This window comes from Schistocerca serialis, unplaced genomic scaffold (assembly GCF_023864345.2).
Source record: "Schistocerca serialis cubense isolate TAMUIC-IGC-003099 unplaced genomic scaffold, iqSchSeri2.2 HiC_scaffold_1406, whole genome shotgun sequence".
Lineage (NCBI taxonomy): Eukaryota > Metazoa > Arthropoda > Insecta > Orthoptera > Acrididae > Schistocerca > Schistocerca serialis.
The window spans coordinates 2590749-2609924 of NW_026047632.1; the positions used below are offsets into that span (position 1 = coordinate 2590749).

Genomic DNA, 19176 nt, shown 5'->3' on the forward strand with positions numbered 1-19176 from the left:
CGTGATATTGCCATACTTCAGTGCACTCCCTTGTGCAACACAAGAAGGAAGGCGCTTTTTTGTGTGAAAACTCCGTACTTGGCTCTTAGAGGAGGGTCTGTCAAATATCAACTGACCATTCTTTGCTTAATTTTCCCTGTGGCTTTTGTAAATATTAGTCTTGCAGTGTTTTCTTCTGGTAGAACTTAGTGTTTTCCTTTTCTGACCTGTTCCAATTATTGGTCCATCCCCAACCACGTGAAAATGAAAGAGATCTTTATATCTTTCTATTCCATTTTATGATCACATTATAAATACTCACTATAATGCTACTGACTAGTAATTACTTTTATTTTTAGATATAGCTGAATATTTATGCACCACTTATTGAGCTGCTTCAAAAACTGGAATTCATATCCTTCACATAATAATCCTTACATTCAATGATTCATTTCTCATTTACTTTTATTGTTACAGAAGTGTATTCCATAATTATAAACGAAAATCAATGTTTGAATGAAAATGCTTATCGCCACAGCCATGTTTTCAAGATGCCTATTATTTACACATTAACCTTAAATATGTAATTCTATCTGAATTATTTAGAAGTAAAGTTGGGAAATCCACTTCTTAACTTAAATAGCGTGCATGTCACAAGACCTAACCAGTATCTTCTTCATTGCCTCAAGCTATGTACACTATTGCATTGTACCTATTCATCTGCTTACCATGACAACCAGTTCACACACAAGTATCCATCCACGTTACGTGCATAGACATGAAGCCTCTCTTCTTATGTCAATCGTAAATTCATCGTCCAGTTTCTTCGTGAGAAATCACAAACGTTAACCAACACACTCACCCACACAGACACACACAGAAAAACACACATACACACACAACTACAAGAGCCAAAAGTAGAAACTGCCACATCTTCAGTAACATAGTTCTCATTTGATACACGTATCTCCAAACAGTTACTGCCATTGAACACCGCTGCTACATGTAGCATTGTTTGCAGAGCTCTGGAAATGCTTGTCTTTTTCCGTGACAACACTTACTTCATAAGCACCACTTGTAAATTGCACGTCGTCCAAACACCAACCAGAACTTTTTCACTCGTTATCACACTATATACAAATTTCCATCATCTGGCATATGTAGCATAGTTACTTTGACTGTGCATTGCACTTATATTTACATTATTATGCACTAATATAACACGCACACACACACACACAGTAATCACAGTCTGATGAATATCATTACACTGAACACAGTAAAGAAACAAAATTCTTGATTTCAGTGAGTGACAACCTGTGATCAGCCCTTAGGTGTAAATATATATTATATAATTAATGTGTCTGCTTATTTTACTGATCATACTCATAGACTCGTTCAGCCTCCCAGTCAGGTACCATTCAACGTTCACCTGTTCCGTGTGAGTAGTCATTGGCCAGTGTGAATCAAATAAATCTTTTGGCCGAAGTTTCAATTCTGGGATAAAGGTTTTAATGGAAGTTAAATTTTTACTGCAGTAGCTTCGTAATATGACAAATACTGTGCTACATTTTTCTCTGAATTTCCTTCCCCGGTCATTTCAGAAGTATCTGTCATCATATTTACTGTATGTTCCCCCTACCGCCCAGTCTGTAGCATATGACCTACGAACACCATCTGATGGACGTAGTAGCCAATTAAGTACATTTAAAAGTTTTGCCAATCTAACTTCTGAGTGACTGTAACTTGGTATGTTAAACTGCTAGTATGAGGAACTCAAGAGAAGCAGCGTGTAAACTGATTGTCTCACTAGTCAGTCATTTATCTTAATGGGTTAGTGGAGCCACTGTTGCCTTTGGCTGTATTGGTCCCATTATCTGTGGATGGATAGCTGCCCTGTGGTCCCTGTGTGAATACATGTATCGAAACAGTCTACATCGGAACTGTGGGCCAGCCACTGGACACAGCAGGACCAACCCCTAATATACAGCCACACAGTGAGCACAGCGACTGAGGCCGGACCGTCACAGCTGTGCAGACCACAGGTGCCCACTCAGCCCCCGTCTGTGGCATGTCGTGAGTTCTGTCACTACATAAGCATATCTTTAAACAAATTAGAGGAGGGTGGCGTTAGCGAAGTGTTATGGTGAAAAAATCGAATTTTAGTTTCTAAAAAGCAGAGATGGTGATGGTTAACAGTAAACTTATTGTGTTAATCGGAATCGACATCTTTCTTTGGATTCAGAGAGAAAATGGCGTTCACTTTCGAGATTTAATATCAGGACTTTGACTTTCCACTTATTAATCTGGACTGACGGTGTAGATTATTTTTATGCTAAATGTTCATTCAGTGTAGTAGTATGGGGATTGTTTCCTAAGCTAAAATTCTTTTCCAGAGTTTCTATATATATTAATGCAGCGGATGGAGCATCTAGTTTCAGTGTTGGTTATTTCATCATCATCATTTATTACTGATTATGCCTTTCAGCGTTCAGTCCCCTTATAAAATTCCTCCACGATCCCCTATTCAGTGCTAACATTTGTGCCTCTTCTGATGTTAAACCTATTACTTCAAAATCGTTCTTAACCGAATCCGAGTAACTTCTCCTTGGTCTGCCCCGACTCCTCCTACCATCTACTGCTAAACCCATGAGTAACCTTGCTTCTCCCATGCGTGTAACATGACCCCACCATCTAAGCCTGTTCGCCCTGACAGTTACATCTATAGAGTTCATTCCCAGTTTTTCTTTGATTTCCTCATTGTGGACACCCTCCTGCCATTGTTCCCATCTACTAGTACCTGCACTCATGCTAGCTACTTTCATATCCATAACCTCAGCCTTGTTGATAAGGTAACCTGAATCCACCCAGCTTTCGCTCCCATACAACAAAGTTGGTCGAGAGATTGAACGGTGCACAGATAACTTAGTCTTGGTACTGACTTCCTTATTGCAGAAAATGTTGGTTATTTATCTCCCAAATTAATCTTGAAGGGAATGGATGTGGAAGTAGGTTGGTGGTGCATTGCTATATGAGTATCATACATGAACATAAATTTATGGACTTTATCAGCTGCAAAAGAGAAAGGTAGAGTCTGGAGAAAGTGAAGCATGTAAGACTAGAAAGATAACTTCCACGTAAGAGTATGATGTAATGTTTAAATATACAGTGCATCAACAAGAACTGAAGTATTCGGAAGGGCTGACGAAACGAAAAGATACTTCACATGTTGATACAGTATGTGACATTATATCAGTCATTGAAAAATCGAGTCAAATTTACACAGAACTTAGTGGTATGAACCCATTTATAGTTCGGCATTGCAACCACACTTACCGGGAACATGCGTTGGTTCTGTTGGGAAGTAAATCTTAAAGTCATTTTATCCTCTCCTGAGGGAAAGTGGGCCATAATCGTTGCAACTCGTCCTTGATATCGCTGTTACTAGCACTGCGATGGGTTGACACCCGACATGTTAGATCTGGATGTCTTTCGGGACATGGGGGTATTTCAACATCAGGCAGACAATTTATGGAGATACATCCCATGTGTGGGTGAGCATTTTCCTGTTGATTGTTGATGTCACAATACTGTTGCATGAGAGGTAGCAAACAGGGACATGTGATGGCAGTGGCATACCATTGTGCCAACAGCGTCCTCAGTCACTATGAGTCTTGAGCTGAGGTCATCCCCAGCGGATCCACATACCATGACCCCAGAAGTAACACTGCTGCATGTCTCCAGAAAACAGAAAGAATGCGACCAAGGTCGCCGCCATAGTGCCTGACGATACTCATCTGGGCCAGTACAAAATGTGATTCATTGCTGTAATGCCAGTAGTCTATGCATTATATTCACAGCACCACTCCAGTAGTAGCCTTTTCTGTGTTGGTAGTAATGACAGCTACACGTGGCTGAATAATTCCATAGTCCATCTGCTAGTGGCCTCTGACACCAATGCAGGGACGAAGACATGCTCTTGGTCTTAGGTACTGTGAAGAAAACAATACATTACTACGATTGGCTGGTCCAATAACAAAAGTGTTAAGGGAGTTGACCACTTGTGTATCTAAGAAGATTAGAAAAATGAGTGAAATACAAGTGATACACTCTGATCGGTTGCAATGCTGTCTCGAGGCAGTAAAATATTGCCGGACATGATGGCGTGGCCAATCTGGCTCCAAACCTAGAGAGACCTTAGATACTTCTGTTAGTACAGTGTGGAGCAAATGAAAGTAGCCTGGGAGGTTGGATACGATTGCACGTGAATATATGCATATAGCCACACCCTGTGACATGCACGCCATGTGATCCTCCACGTGATCCACATCAGTCCAGATTGTAGTGCGGGCTGTGCCAGTGTGAGTGGAGCAGAGCAAAGGGGGCGATGGTACTCGCAGTGGAGCAGCAGGCGTTCGTTGTGAAAAGTTATGTGAGAACGAAGTCGTGGAAACGGTGTGGTCATTTGTTTTCTGCGAAATTTAGTGGTGTTAAAGTGTGAGCAACGAGTACCATGCAACGCTTAATCCGAAATTGATGTCAAACAGGATCTGTTTTGAACCAGCAAAAAAAAAAAAATGCCTTAACTCCCCAGCACACTACAAAACATGGCTGCAGTGCGCCAGAAAATGTTTCAGAGACCTACCAAATCAATCCAACACCTGTCACAAGACACCAGGATATCACACTAATTATGCAGACCTGCATATTCAGGGTGGTCCATTGATTGACTGGGCCAAATATCTCAAGAAATAAGCGTCAAATGAAAAACTTATCTAGCTTGAAGGGGGAAACCAGATGGCGCTATGGTTGGTCCGCTAGATGGCTCTGCTATAGGTCAAACGGATATCAACTGCGTGTTTTTTAAATAGGAACCCCCATTTTTTATTACATATTCCAGTAGTACGTAAAGCAATATGAACGTTTTAGTTAGGCCACTTTTTTCACTTTGTGATAGATAGCGCTGTAATGGTCACAGACATATGGCTCACAATTTTAGATGAACAGTTCGCAACAGGTAGTTTTTTTAAATTAAAATACAGAACGTAAGTACGTTTAAACATTCTATTGCGGTTGCTCCAATGCGATACATGTACCTTTGTGAACTAATCATTACTGAAAACGCATGCTGTCACAGCATGATTACCTGTAAATACCACATTAATGCAATAAATGCTCAAAATGATGTCCGTCAACCTCAATGCATTTCGCAATACGTGTAACGACATTCCTCTCAACAGCGAGTAGTTCGCCTTCCGAAATGTTTGCACATGCATTGACAATGCGCTGACGCATGTTGTCAGGCGTTGTCGGTGGATCACGATAAAAAATATCCATCAACTTTTCCCACAGAAAGAAATCCGGGGACGTCACATCCGGTGAATGTGCGGGCCATGGTATAGTGCTTCGACGATCAATCCACCTGTCATGAAATATACTATTCAATACCGCTTCAACCGTACGCGAGCTATGTGCCAGACATCCATAATGTTGGAAGTACATCGACATTCTATAATGCAGTGAAACATCTTGTAGTATCATCCCGTAATTTCTCTTGTGCCCAGTGGCAGAACTGTACAAGACGTTCAAAGTCGTCGCCATGCAATTTCTGGTGGACAGAAATATGGAAAGGGTGCAATCGATATTGATGTAGCATTCTCAACACCGACGTTTTAGAGATTCCCGATTCTCGTGCAATTCGTCTCCTACTGATTTGCGGATTAGCCGCGACAGCAGCTAAAACATCTACTTGGGCATCATCATTTGTTGCAGGTCATGGTTCACGTTTCACATGTGGCTGAACACTTTCGTTAAATAACGTAGGCTAACTATCCGGCGAACGGTCCGGACACTTGGATAATTTCGTCCAGGATACCGAGCAGGATTCATAGCACACGCCCATTTGGCATTTTGATCACAATAGCCATATATCAACAAGATATCGACCATTTCCGCAATTCGCAAACGGTCCATTTTAAGATGGGTAATGCGTGACGAAGCAAATACCGTCCGCACTGGCGGAATGTTACGTGATACCACGTACTTGTACGTTTGTGACTATTACAGCCTCATCTATCACAAAACGAAAAAAGTCGTCCACCTAAAACATTGATATTTCTTTATGTACTACACTAATATGTAATAAAAGATGTAGGTTCCTATTTAAAAATACCCAGTTGATATCCGTTTGACCTATGGCAGCGCCATCTAACGGGCCAACCATAGCACCATCTGGTTTCCCCAGTTCAAGCTAGACGAGTATCTCTCTTTGTAGTGTTTCCGTTTGATGCTTATTTCGTGAGATATTTGGCCTGATCACTATCGATGGACCACCCTGTATATCCCTATCGGATGTCTGTTGGTCATGCATTAAAACCAGCAGATGTTCCTAAGCACCTCCACATTTGTGAATGTCCATTCACTGAGATAACAATGAATGGCTTGGACATGGATCTTTCCTTTATGCCTGATGGAGACTAATTTCAGCTGAAAGTTACGTCAACTAACAGAATCACAGGTCCTGGGTAGCAGAGAGTCAGCAGAACTTCCACGAAACACCTTTGCACGATCATAAGGTTGGATTTTGGTGTGCAATGTCTGCACGCAGCATTACTGGTTTCACCTTCTTCAATCAGCTGTTGACTTTGGCCTATCACATTGCCAACATTTTGGAGCTATTTGTGGAAGCTTTAATGGAGTTACTTCCAAGAAGATGGAGCAACTGGTCATACAGCAAGCCAAACCTTTGATCACAGGTACACAATTTCATGATTTACAGTTGTTAGCCTATGTCAGCCTGGTTGGGGCCCTACCTGGCCATCTTTGTCACCTGATCTGTCAGTGTGTTATGACACTGCACGAGAGCCCTCAACAGCAGAGTCAATCACAACAACCCTCACAGTCATCAAGAACTGCAGCAGAACACTCCACATGAGACTGCAGCAATTCAAGCATCCAACCTTCGATCCGCCTTCAGCATCCTACCGACCAGGGCCCAAAAGCATCAAAAGATGAATGGTGGTCATTTTCAACAGCTGATATAGTCATCTTAGTGCTGCATTTACTTTCCTGTGTTGTATTGCTTTGTACTATAGAACTCTAATCTCTGGCTGCTTTTATTTGACCCCACCTTCTAATAAATTGCGTGTGTATGTGTGTCCACCTTAGATTACGGTACATGGAAAGAGCAAAGCTATACAAGGCAGTAAGCTAGTAACCTTTCTATCTGAGGCAGAAAATATAATGTTATCTTTTGTAACTGCAGTATAAGTATTTGTATTAGTGTTAATATTAGTAACAAATGTCAGTAGTAACATAGTAGTAACAGTAGTAGTTGTAGATTCTAGAGAAAATTCATGGTGATGCAGTATTAATAGAGGCTTTCAATAGTTGTAAGAGTTATATTGTTTATTACTGCAATTACAGTATCAGTTCTCATTGTGGTGTTAATAGCAATATGTAAAATGAAATAGCAAAATTGGGCAAGATGATTTGAAATAACGAATGCCACTATGTAGAGCACCACATCGATATCCATATGAATGTTGGAGCATACTAGTAGACAGAAATAAGGATAGTGAAAATCTTATATTGTAGACATACCATATTATAATGTTCAAAATAAGAAAGAAATAAGAGTTATTACAAGCTTGACATATTTGAGGTACCTAGTAGTTTCCCGAGAGCATGGCAGATGATGTCCTGAGGTGGTACTGTATACCAAAACCAGTAACCAGTAGACTAAATGAAAACTGCTACTAAGGACTAAAACATAAACACTCATCAGCCAGAACATTATAATCACCTATGTAATACCTGATATGTCCACCTTTGCAACGGAAAGCAGCAGTGACGCATCATGGTCTGGAAGGGAATTGGCGCCACACTGCCCACACAAGGCACCTAATTCCCAATAATTCCTCACCAGGGGAATGAGCTCTTACGCCACGTCGAGACACATCCCAGATGTGTTCGATCGCATTCCCATCTGGTGAGTTGTGGGACCAGCACATTAATTGAAACTCGCCACTCTGTTCCTCGAAATACTCCATCACTTCCATTCCTTGTGATATGGTGCATTACCTGGTTGAAAAACGCCACTGCCATCGGGAAACATGATCCTCATGAAGAGGAGTACGTGGTCTGAAACAAGTGTATATTACTTGTTGGCCATCATGGTGCCTTGAACAATCTCTACTGGACCTATGTATGTCAAGGTGAATTTCCCTAGAGCACATTGGAAAAAGCGCCAGTTTCTCTCGGTCCCACAGCATAGGTGTCCAGGAGCTGCTAATGTGCCCATTTTAGTCATAGTTGCTGATGTCATGATGTTAACATTAACAAATGTATGGGTTGTCAGCTGCAGAGGCACACTGTTAGGAGTCTTGAGGGCACTGTGTGTTCAGACACACTTGTAGCCTGCACCGTCTGTCGCGTTCTACCAGTCTGCCCGGCCTACAACATTCGAGAATGTAATTAGGGATGGCCACCCAACCCCATGACGTCTGGACATAGTTTCACCTTGGTTTCGCCATATGTCGAAGGCAATCACCACAGCGCTCCTCGAATACTCAACAAATCGTGCATTCCGAAATGCTCGTGATAAGCGTTCAGGTCATCATAAAATTCCCTCCTTCAAACTGGGACATACAGCATACCTTCCCCATCTACAGATGGACAGCACATTTGCTGATCCTACATCGACTGTGCATGCGTCTGACTAGCAGTCATTCCTCGTGAAGTGACGCTGCTATTGCCAGTACACATTTAATCGATGATAGGCAGGTGATAATAATGTTCTGGCTAATGAGTCTGTTATTTATAAATTGCAATGATCGCTGTTCCACCCAACAGGGTATTGCAAAAATGACATAAATATACAAATAAACCAATAAATGAATCTCTGAACCATGGTGCAGGATAACACATTGCTGATAAAAGACCATTATTTGGTCTCAGATGGTAGGCACAGTTGTAAAGGGATCACTGTGAGCCCAGTATGCAATATGGCATTCTTCCCTTGTCTTGACCAGACATGATAGACTGTAACCTTGACAACGATAATGCCTGCCCTCGTGGTCATGTGCAACTCAACTGTAACATCTAAATGCCCCAAAATCTTATTGCTGCACAATTATACCAGACACGCAACTGGAGATCAAGAGTAGAGCAGCTTCCAAATTATAACAGTTGCAGGTAACACATGCGTAGAAAGTGTCTCTGTATCCTTCACAAGTATCACACAACATCTGACACTGTTCATGGGCATTATATAAACGTGCTGTGGTGTCTGGTCTACCTGTCATGGAGATTTGAGACCCTGATCAGTTACATTGCAGCTGATGTTGCGTTTGTGTAAGAAGCCAGAATGACATCTCACCGTTTTTTCGGTATGCTTCAATTTATCTGTCACACATCGCATTATTAATTCTGAAACAGTGACTTGTAACAGTACACTTGTTTCAATCGGTGTCTTCACTCTTCTTTGGATTCACAGACTGAATAGCGTTCAGTTTTGAATTTGAATGTGACACCTTTTATTTCACAGATAAGAGAGACATCAGCAACTACCGACCTGTTTCACAGCTTCTATCATTTACCTACATTTTTGAGAAGGCGATGTATTGTAGAAGATTATCACATCTTGGCAACAATAATATTGTCACCAAATCACAGTTTGCCTTTCAGAAGGGGTGCTCTACTGAGAATGCCATTTAAATGTTCGCACACCAGATAGTACAAGCATTAAATAACAAAACAGCACCGGTGGGTATTTTCTGTGACCTATCCAAGGCATTTGATGGTGTAAATAATAATATACTGCTAGATAAATTTTGTAGGGTTGATGGTGTAGTCAACCAATGCATCTTATCACATCTAACCAAAAGGTTTCAAAAAGCTGTATTTAGTAGTAACTCAACCAACAGAATTCAGGGACATAATTCTGACTGGGTTGAAATCACATATGGGGTTTCCCAAGGCTCAATCTTAGGTCTACTACTGTTTCTCATATATGTTAATGATCTACGATCTAATGTACAGCAAGCAGAATTAGTTCTTTTTGCAGATGAGAACAGTATTGTTATCACTCTCAGTACTCATACAGAACTGGAAGAAATGTAAACAAAGTTCTCAAAAGTATCATTGTTTGGTTTTCTGCAAATTGTCTCACCCTGAATTTCACAAAGACACATTATATACAGTTCTGCACCTCTGGGGGTACTGCATCTGTGATAAGTGTAACACATGGTGGTGAAGTAATACATAAGGTGGAAACTTTTAAAATTCTTAGGTGTCCATATTGATGAGAATTTTAATTGGAAAAACATAAATTTGGGAACTGCTAAAAAAACTTTGTTTCGCTACATTTTTACTTAGAATCATAGCAAATTTTGAAAAGAGATAAATCAGTAAGTTGACATATTTTGCTTCTTTTCATTCAGCAATGTCATATGGAATAATGTTCTGGGGTGATTCGTCTTTAAGAAAGAAGGTCTTCATTGCCCAAAAACGAGTTGTAACAATAATATGTGGCACTCACGCGCGATCGTCTTGTAGCCATCTGATTAAGGAGTTGGGCCTACTGACTACCGCTTCACAGTATATTTATTCCCTCATGAAACTTGTTGTAAACAATCTACTACAGTTCAAAAGGAACCATGAAGTACATGATCACAATAATAGAAGAAAAAATTACATTCATTACTGAACATTAAGGTTTTCTTTAGGTTGCCATTAAGGTTTGAACAAAAAATTTTGAACACTTACCCTGTGATATAAAATGTTTAACAGACAGTATGGTAAAATTTGGAAATAAACTGAAAAAGTTTCTGCTTGAGAACTCCTTCTACTCTGTAGAAGACTTTCTATGTTTGTAATATGTAAAAAGTTATGGATGGGAACTGATAACTCAATCTGTATTTCTTGTTACCATTTTGGGGGAAAAGAATAGTAATTGTATGGTGATGTTAAGAGTAGAAATAGATGTATAAATTAACTGGCAATTTTCATCTAAAATGACTCATTCGACCACATGACGATCTATCGTGCAATTTTATGCAAGGAACATAAAAGTAAGCAACAAGCGTTTCTTTCTATTCACCGTAAGTGGGCGAAATTCACTTAAACATCTGAAAATTCGGTAACTGTCTTCTATTGTACCTCATTCGTTTCATATTATGCAACATTTATCAACGACATTGTGCCTTGTAGACATACTGTATTTGGCTATTTTGTCACCTCCTTGTGAGGCATTAAAATACCAACATACAGAAAAAACTCGCAGAGGAGCCATTACTCGGCAATGGCATACGAGCACTCTTTTTTAAGGCTCATGGAAGTCTAACAACTTGATGGAACAGTAAAGTGACAAGAATTAATCCCTACATGTTATATGTGTACTTCTAGTATTCATAGATCAACTTTTTCATTATACCATAAATACCTTATGCCTCAGTTGTCTTTGATAGCGAGTAGCGAGCGGCGAGACGAAAATGACGTCCCTTGTGACGGTAGTCTTCTTGGCAAAGGAGCAGTTCGGCGCTTTCGAGTTTCTCTCGCTGTTCACAGACATGGAGGTCGACCCCAGTTTTCGGCGCGGCATTCGCCTCACCCAGTGGTGACCCCCGATGCAGCCGCCGGGCTGTCTGCCGTTTACCCAGGGGGCGACGCGATGCCTGGGGTGGCTGGCGACTTAAGGCCAGTTCCCACTAGGGCTGCCGCGCGTCAAAACCGCGCGTCAGCGGCGTGGTTGCCATGGAAATGGCGTCAGCGGCAAGGCGCGGCAGGCTCTGCGTCGCGGTTTGACCATGTCGAACCGCTTCCGCTGCCGCGTGCCGCGCTCCAGGTGCGCGCCGCCAATCATAGAACGCGCTGAGCGTGACGTCAGGTACGGACCCCCGGGCCACACGAACTTTCGCCGAACCGCTGGCGCGGACGCGGCGGCAGCTATGAAATACTTATCATCCGATTCCAAGGAAACTATTCGGTAGAAAAATTTGATTCTTGGGCATGTTACAGCTTGATATCTTCTCTCGATAAAGGACCGAATTTCTTTTCGTTATTCGCCGTGGTTACTTGCTGTATCGCATTTACGTAAACCTTTACACGAAATTTGAATGAGTGTGCAGAGGTAAACACGCATTGCGTGGACTTTGCGTACAGTTCATTTTAGGTAATACATTATTGCGTATGAAATTTAGTCAACATATCGAAATTGTTTTCAAAGCTGAGAGCAGAACGTTAGCTATCACCGTTCTCGAGATATTGGATGATATGTCGGCGGACGGGCTGTGCGGTGACCGCGCGCAGGTCGCTCGCGACGCGACCGATACTTCGTCCTTCTCGTCGTAAACCATGTGGTTGTATCAACTGCAAATTTCGTAAACGGTTCAAGAAATCGAAACGTGTTTTTTTGCAAACGATAACTTGTAAAAACTCATGTATTTCGTCGCATGATAAATATCCAAAATCTGTTTAACTACCAAGATATGAAAGAAACTACAGTTTTTTCGGAAGGGATAGATTAATTTTTTTAAACAGCATTTAATAGCATGTGTATTGAGAAGTTAAACCGAAACTAATTTGCTGGTATGTCATAAGATGTAATTTGCTAATTACCTACAGCTATTGATTATTTCCTTTGGACGTAGCAAACGTTTTTTTCTTTATCCAGTGTACTTTATTGGTTCAAGACGCGTTTCGCCTTTTACTTTAAGGCATCTTCGGTGGAATCTAGAATGATTCAGTTTTGTTTTGATATGTGATACTTGCAGATTATAAAACAGTTCACATCTATTTTTACGTGAATAACTGATTACTCTGAACGGAATGGACAGTGTCTTGAAAGGAGGATATAAGATGAACATCAACAAAAGCAAATCGAGGATAATGGAATGTAGTCGAATTAAGTCGGGTGATGCTGATGGAAATTAGATGGAATAGATTAGGAAATGAGACACTTAAGGTAGTAAAGGAGTTTTGCTATTTGGGGAGCAAAATAACTGACGATGGTCGAAGTAGAGAGGATATAAAAGTAGACTGGCAATGGCAAGGAAAGCGTTTCTGAAGAAGAAAAATTTGTTAACATCGAGTATAAATTTAAATGTCAGGAAGTCGTTTCTGAAAGTACTTGTATGGAGTGTAGCCATGTATGAAAGTGAAACGTGGACGATAAATAGTTTAGACAAGAAGAGAATAGAAGCTTTCGAAATGTGGTGCTACAGAAGAATGCTGAAGATTAGATGGGTAGATCACATAACTAATGAGGAGATATTGAATAGAATTGGGGAGAAGAGAAGTTTGTGGGACAACTTGACTAGAAGAAGGGATCGGTTGGTAGGACATGTTCTGAGACATCGAGGGATCACCAATTTAGTATTGGAGGGCAGCGTGGAGGGTAAAACTCGTAGAGGGAGACCAACAGATAAATACACTAAGCAGATTCAGAAGGATGTAGGCTGCAGTAGGTACTGAGAGATGAAGAAGCTTGCACAGGATGGAGTAGCATGGAGAGCTGCATCAAACCAGTATCAGGACTGAAGACCACAACAACAACAACTGATTACTTACAGTGAATCGAGTTTTTGGCGGACATCTACGTTTCCCCTGACCTGGTCACATGCTGGAGGTTGAACTAAAACTTAGATTATGGAACATAAGCACATTTTCATATTCGCTCTTTTTTCTTCTGTCACTTGCTGTAGACATTTTACCGAAAACACTGATTTGAAGTCATAACTACAGTGTGTTCACCTCATGTCCCTTCCAGTTTGGTTTGTTTATGTGCATGTTGCCAATCTAAAGAATTATATGCTGAAAACTAATGTTTGTTTATTTCTGTCCTCCTTAAATCTTTATGTGTGTGTGGCTAGCCAGTGATAGTTATTGAAATAATGATTCAGTTTTGTTTTGATATGTGATACTTGCAGATTATAAAACAGTTCACATCTATTTTTACGTGAATAACTGATTACTCTGAACGGAATGGACAGTGTCTTGAAAGGAGGATATAAGATGAACATCAACAAAAGCAAATCGAGGATAATGGAATGTAGTCGAATTAAGTCGGGTGATGCTGATGGAAATTAGATGGAATAGATTAGGAAATGAGACACTTAAGGTAGTAAAGGAGTTTTGCTATTTGGGGAGCAAAATAACTGACGATGGTCGAAGTAGAGAGGATATAAAAGTAGACTGGCAATGGCAAGGAAAGCGTTTCTGAAGAAGAAAAATTTGTTAACATCGAGTATAAATTTAAATGTCAGGAAGTCGTTTCTGAAAGTACTTGTATGGAGTGTAGCCATGTATGGAAGTGAAACGTGGACGATAAATAGTTTAGACAAGAAGAGAATAGAAGCTTTCGAAATGTGGTGCTACAGAAGAATGCTGAAGATTAGATGGGTAGATCACATAACTAATGAGGAGATATTGAATAGAATTGGGGAGAAGAGAAGTTTGTGGGACAACTTGACTAGAAGAAGGGATCGGTTGGTAGGACATGTTCTGAGACATCGAGGGATCACCAATTTAGTATTGGAGGGCAGCGTGGAGGGTAAAACTCGTAGAGGGAGACCAACAGATAAATACACTAAGCAGATTCAGAAGGATGTAGGCTGCAGTAGGTACTGAGAGATGAAGAAGCTTGCACAGGATGGAGTAGCATGGAGAGCTGCATCAAACCAGTATCAGGACTGAAGACCACAACAACAACAACTGATTACTTACAGTGAATCGAGTTTTTGGCGGACATCTACGTTTCCCCTGACCTGGTCACATGCTGGAGGTTGAACTAAAACTTAGATTATGGAACATAAGCACATTTTCATATTCGCTCTTTTTTCTTCTGTCACTTGCTGTAGACATTTTACCGAAAACACTGATTTGAAGTCATAACTACAGTGTGTTCACCTCATGTCCCTTCCAGTTTGGTTTGTTTATGTGCATGTTGCCAATCTAAAGAATTATATGCTGAAAACTAATGTTTGTTCATTTCTGTCCTCCTTAAATCTTTATGTGTGTGTGGCTAGCCAGTGATAGTTATTGAAAGTTGAAAGAGAATGCAGTAGTTGTCAGACAGCGGTTGAAAGATTTGGTGTTCAGCTGATTTCAGTTCTGGTTTAAATGTTTCGTAGAGAAGTGCATGGAATAGTAAATTCACTGCTTACATTAATCGATAAAACAGCAGAATAGCATTTCAACAGATGATTATTATCAGAATACTATCACCCAACCCCTTTGTCCTCACTCTTTGACGCCTCATGATATGTCCTGTCAACGTACCCCTCTTGTAGTCAAAGTTGTGCCGTAATTTCCTCTTCCTCTTCCTGTTCTAATTCCGTTCCTCTTCTTTAGTTACACGATCCTCATATCTAATCTTCAGCATTCTTATTGATCACCACATTTTGAAAGCGTCCATTGTCTTCTTGACAGAACTGTTCATAGCCCAGGTTTCACTTACATACAAGGCTGCACTCCACACAAATACCTTTGTAAAATTGTACCCAATCATTAGAATTTATATTCGATGTGAACAAAGTTTCTTTTTCAGAACGCTTTTGTTGCTATTCACAGTCTTCATTTTATATCCTCTCTACTTCTGCCTTCTCAATTACTGCTTCCCTTGCAAGTCATTAAAGTCTTAGAAATGCAGTTTCGTTTCTGTACAAGTTGTAGATAATCTTGTGGCCCTATGTTTTAGAGCTTCAAAGAATGTTTTAATTAAGATTGTCAAAATCTTTCTCTAAACATGCAAATGCTATAAACACAGTTTCGCAGTTCTTCAGTGTGTCTACTTAACTAAGTGGTAGGATCAGTATTGCCTTGCGTGTTCAGACATTTCACAGGAATCTAACATTGTGCTTATGTTAGTTTGTACAATCCCTCCCCCTCTCCTCTCTACATATTCCTTCCACTTTCTAGCCTTCTCTTATTTGCTTAGTTCTGGCTTGCCAGATGAGTCCTTGGCAGTTGCTTCTCCTTTGAGCAAAGTTTTCTTTGTTCTTTCTCATTTTCATTCCCCTGTTTTCCAAGTGCAAAATCGCGTTGCAATTTTGGACTTTCTGTCAACGTCATGTTTAGACATTTCTATTTCCCATGGCCTACTTTATTTGCTGCATTTTTATATATTTCCCTCGTGTCAAATTTAATATATCACGTTTTATCTAACGATTTCTACTGTACCTTCTTCCCGTTCACATACTCTGCTGCATTCACCACTTTTTCTCTCAAAGATATCCATTCGTATTCTAGCGGATTCTTTTCTCTGTTTCAGTCAGTTGTTGCATTACGGTAACTTTAAGATTATCGAAAAACTGTGGGTCTTGACTTATTCAAGTTCCATTTCCTTAATTTGCTACCGTTTACTGTCTCTTTAGTTGTAAACCACAGCTCGTAACCAATAAATTATTGTAGGTTTGCGTCTGCACCAGGAAATATCTTATAATTTAAAATCTGGTTTCGAAAACTTTGTTCCAAGTATGTATTATTCTTTCATGATTCTTAAGCAAGGTCCTGGCGATGATTACATTATGCTCTGTGCTAAATTCTCTCAGGTGGCTTCCACTTTCATCCCTTCCCCCAAGCCTTTGTGTTTTTAGTGCTTTCCTGTACCTGCTACCATATCACATTTTAAATTTTTGTCTTGCTTAACTATCTGAATAATCTCTTTTATCGTACATTGTTTCAATATGTTAGGGGATAGTGAACAATCATGAACGGTAGTCATGACATCTGTTTATGTTGAAATGAGAAAACATGACTAATGAAATATGTGAAAGAGTACATTGTACAGAAAATGAAAAATTGGTATGTCTTCACCCAACTTCGTCTTTCCTTCATGTAGGTGTAAGATATCGTTATTCAAACACACCGGTCGTTTCGGTGGGTCCCAGCCCGTACCTCAGTGGCTGTCCGTCATTGGCTACCGCTAGCGTCTGCCGCTTCCAGGTGGGAACGCCAATTCCGCGAGCCGCCGCGTCAACGCGGAAAACGCTTGCCGCTGCCGTTGCCGCACGCCGCGCTGCCGCGCTGTAGTGGGAACCGGCCTTTAGGCTGTCGTCATCGTGGCCCCAGGGCGGAAATGGAGCCATTCCCCATGTGCTATCGCGTTACGAGAGCGTTGCGGTCCCTGTGTTGTTTTGGGCCATCAGTAATGTTGCACAACATCATATCACTGGCATAATTCATCCCCTTCTTGATTTATATCCCATTTCTTCGTGTTCTCGGTTTATTTTCGCATCATTCTGACAGACAACAGAGACGAAAGAACCCAAAGAGATTTTTAGATACCTATCTCCTATTTCTTCCCCCTATAGTCGGATTCCTGTCTCCTAAGCGGGTAGGGAGTCAAAAATTTAAAAAAAAATCGAGTTTTCGAAAATATGTCTCTTTTGTAATCTTTCTGAAAAGTTTGATGTATAAAACATATATATTTCAGTGATTATAAGGCACGCTATCTGGTCTTGTGTGTACCCAGAGTAAGCGCTACACCCCTTACCACAGACGTCTGCTGTCATACATACGTGTATTTCGCTGTGTAAAATTCGAATATTTATATTTGCGCCAGAGATGGTCATACGTGTAACAAAAGACTATTGACATAGAAGAAACGTGTTGATGGCGGCACCCAAACCCCAATGAAAGCTTTAATCAATGTGCATGGAAAAGATTGCCAAAAACCAATTTTTGTGTGGAAGAGATGTACTTGCTGTTGGTGTTTATGATGCAGTTTCCTTTTTTTATGATAGTGTGTAAAGCCGGATATGTATTTTAGAGAAAATGGGAATCAAGGGCAAAGTGAACTGCATCAAAGCTTTATATGCAATAAACACAGAGCGTGTAGTGAAAGAACATAAATCATTTTTGGAAGTGATAAATTCGGAATGAGTGAATCATAGGAGTGTGGAAAAGACGAAAACTGATTTACAAATTGGAAAAAAAACCTCTTTATGGTGCTGGACAGTTCTAAAAGATGCCAAATGCAGCCAGAAGCTTTAATGGCCATTTTCTGCAAAACACAAATCTTTGTTCTCAGGTACATGTAACACCCAAAATAAATATGCCATTCCTTTTCCAACGTGGTATCCTTATTAAACACAAACTCCTTAATGCAAAACTCTAGAATTTTCCATCTCTATTAAAAACTGTGGTAAAGTTTGACATAATTAATTATAAAATTTGAGTTTTTTTCTAAACATGAAGTTTAAAATGTAACAGGTCATTCATTTTCTTGAAATTGAAATAAATTCTAGAATTTCATACACCTTTATGTATGGATTGTATACTGCAAAGTTCATCGAAGAATCTCTCTTACTTATGAAGAAAAGTGTACCTATAGCAAAAAATGCAACCAATAGTAAGTGAAAAAATTATAAAATTTCACATGTAAAAATAATTTATTTACCTATGTTTTATGAACTTCCACTGTTATGATTGTGAATCCCGGTCATGCAGACAAAAATTCTATGAATTCATTTGTAAAAATATAGACAGTAGAATTTAGTATCTTGTGGTGCCTCTTCTGCTCCAAGTCGGTCCGTTTGACGTCCAACCCCCTTAACATACGAGCTACAAACACCATCTCATGACGGTAGTACCACATTAAGTGCATTTAAGGGTTACTGTCATTCAAATTTCTTAGTGATTTATGCTGTTGTATATTGAAATTATGTTGACCAATGGGTGTTGTAAGCACAGTTGTTGAGCTTTGCACGCATCTTATATTTATTTTGTACCAAATACTGTGTAATATGCTAGGCTACAGGTATGAGAAAATGAGGAGAAGGAAGAAGTATGATTACCTGAATGCTGTCATTCGTCTTACGCGGGCCACTACTGTCGTTGGCAGTGTGTGTTCTATTATCTGTGTGTGGACAGTACCTCAGATGTACAGTCTGTGGTAATCTGACCACTGGATTCGATGTGAAAACCCTTTTTGAGGCAGTGTTCCTCCTGTGCAGCACGCCAAGCGCTGGAGAGAGCAGGACCGGCCCCTCCTCGCAGCCGCACAGTGGCCACAGCGACGACGGCCGGAGCCCAGCCACAGCTGTGCCCCCCACCTGTCCCCAGACGACTCCCCAGCCTGATGACGTCGCCATCTCTCTCCTGCGGTGAGTTCAGTCACTTTATGTGTAGACTGTCCACAATCACAGTGCGACATGTTGGGCAGTTAGCCAAGTGATAAAGTCAAGAAATCGAATG

General features: G+C 40.5%; 1 protein-coding gene across 2 annotated transcripts in view; it reads left to right on the forward strand.

Moving 5' to 3' along the window:
* The window catches only part of LOC126442770 (ankyrin-3-like), a 115173-nt gene that overhangs the window by 83195 nt on the left and 12802 nt on the right, over nucleotides 1-19176 (forward strand). For both annotated transcript variants that reach the window (XM_050090799.1, XM_050090800.1), the window contains exon 4: nucleotides 18936-19085. In XM_050090799.1, the coding sequence (XP_049946756.1) occupies nucleotides 18936-19085 (150 nt within the window). The remainder of the gene's footprint in view (nucleotides 1-18935; nucleotides 19086-19176) is intronic.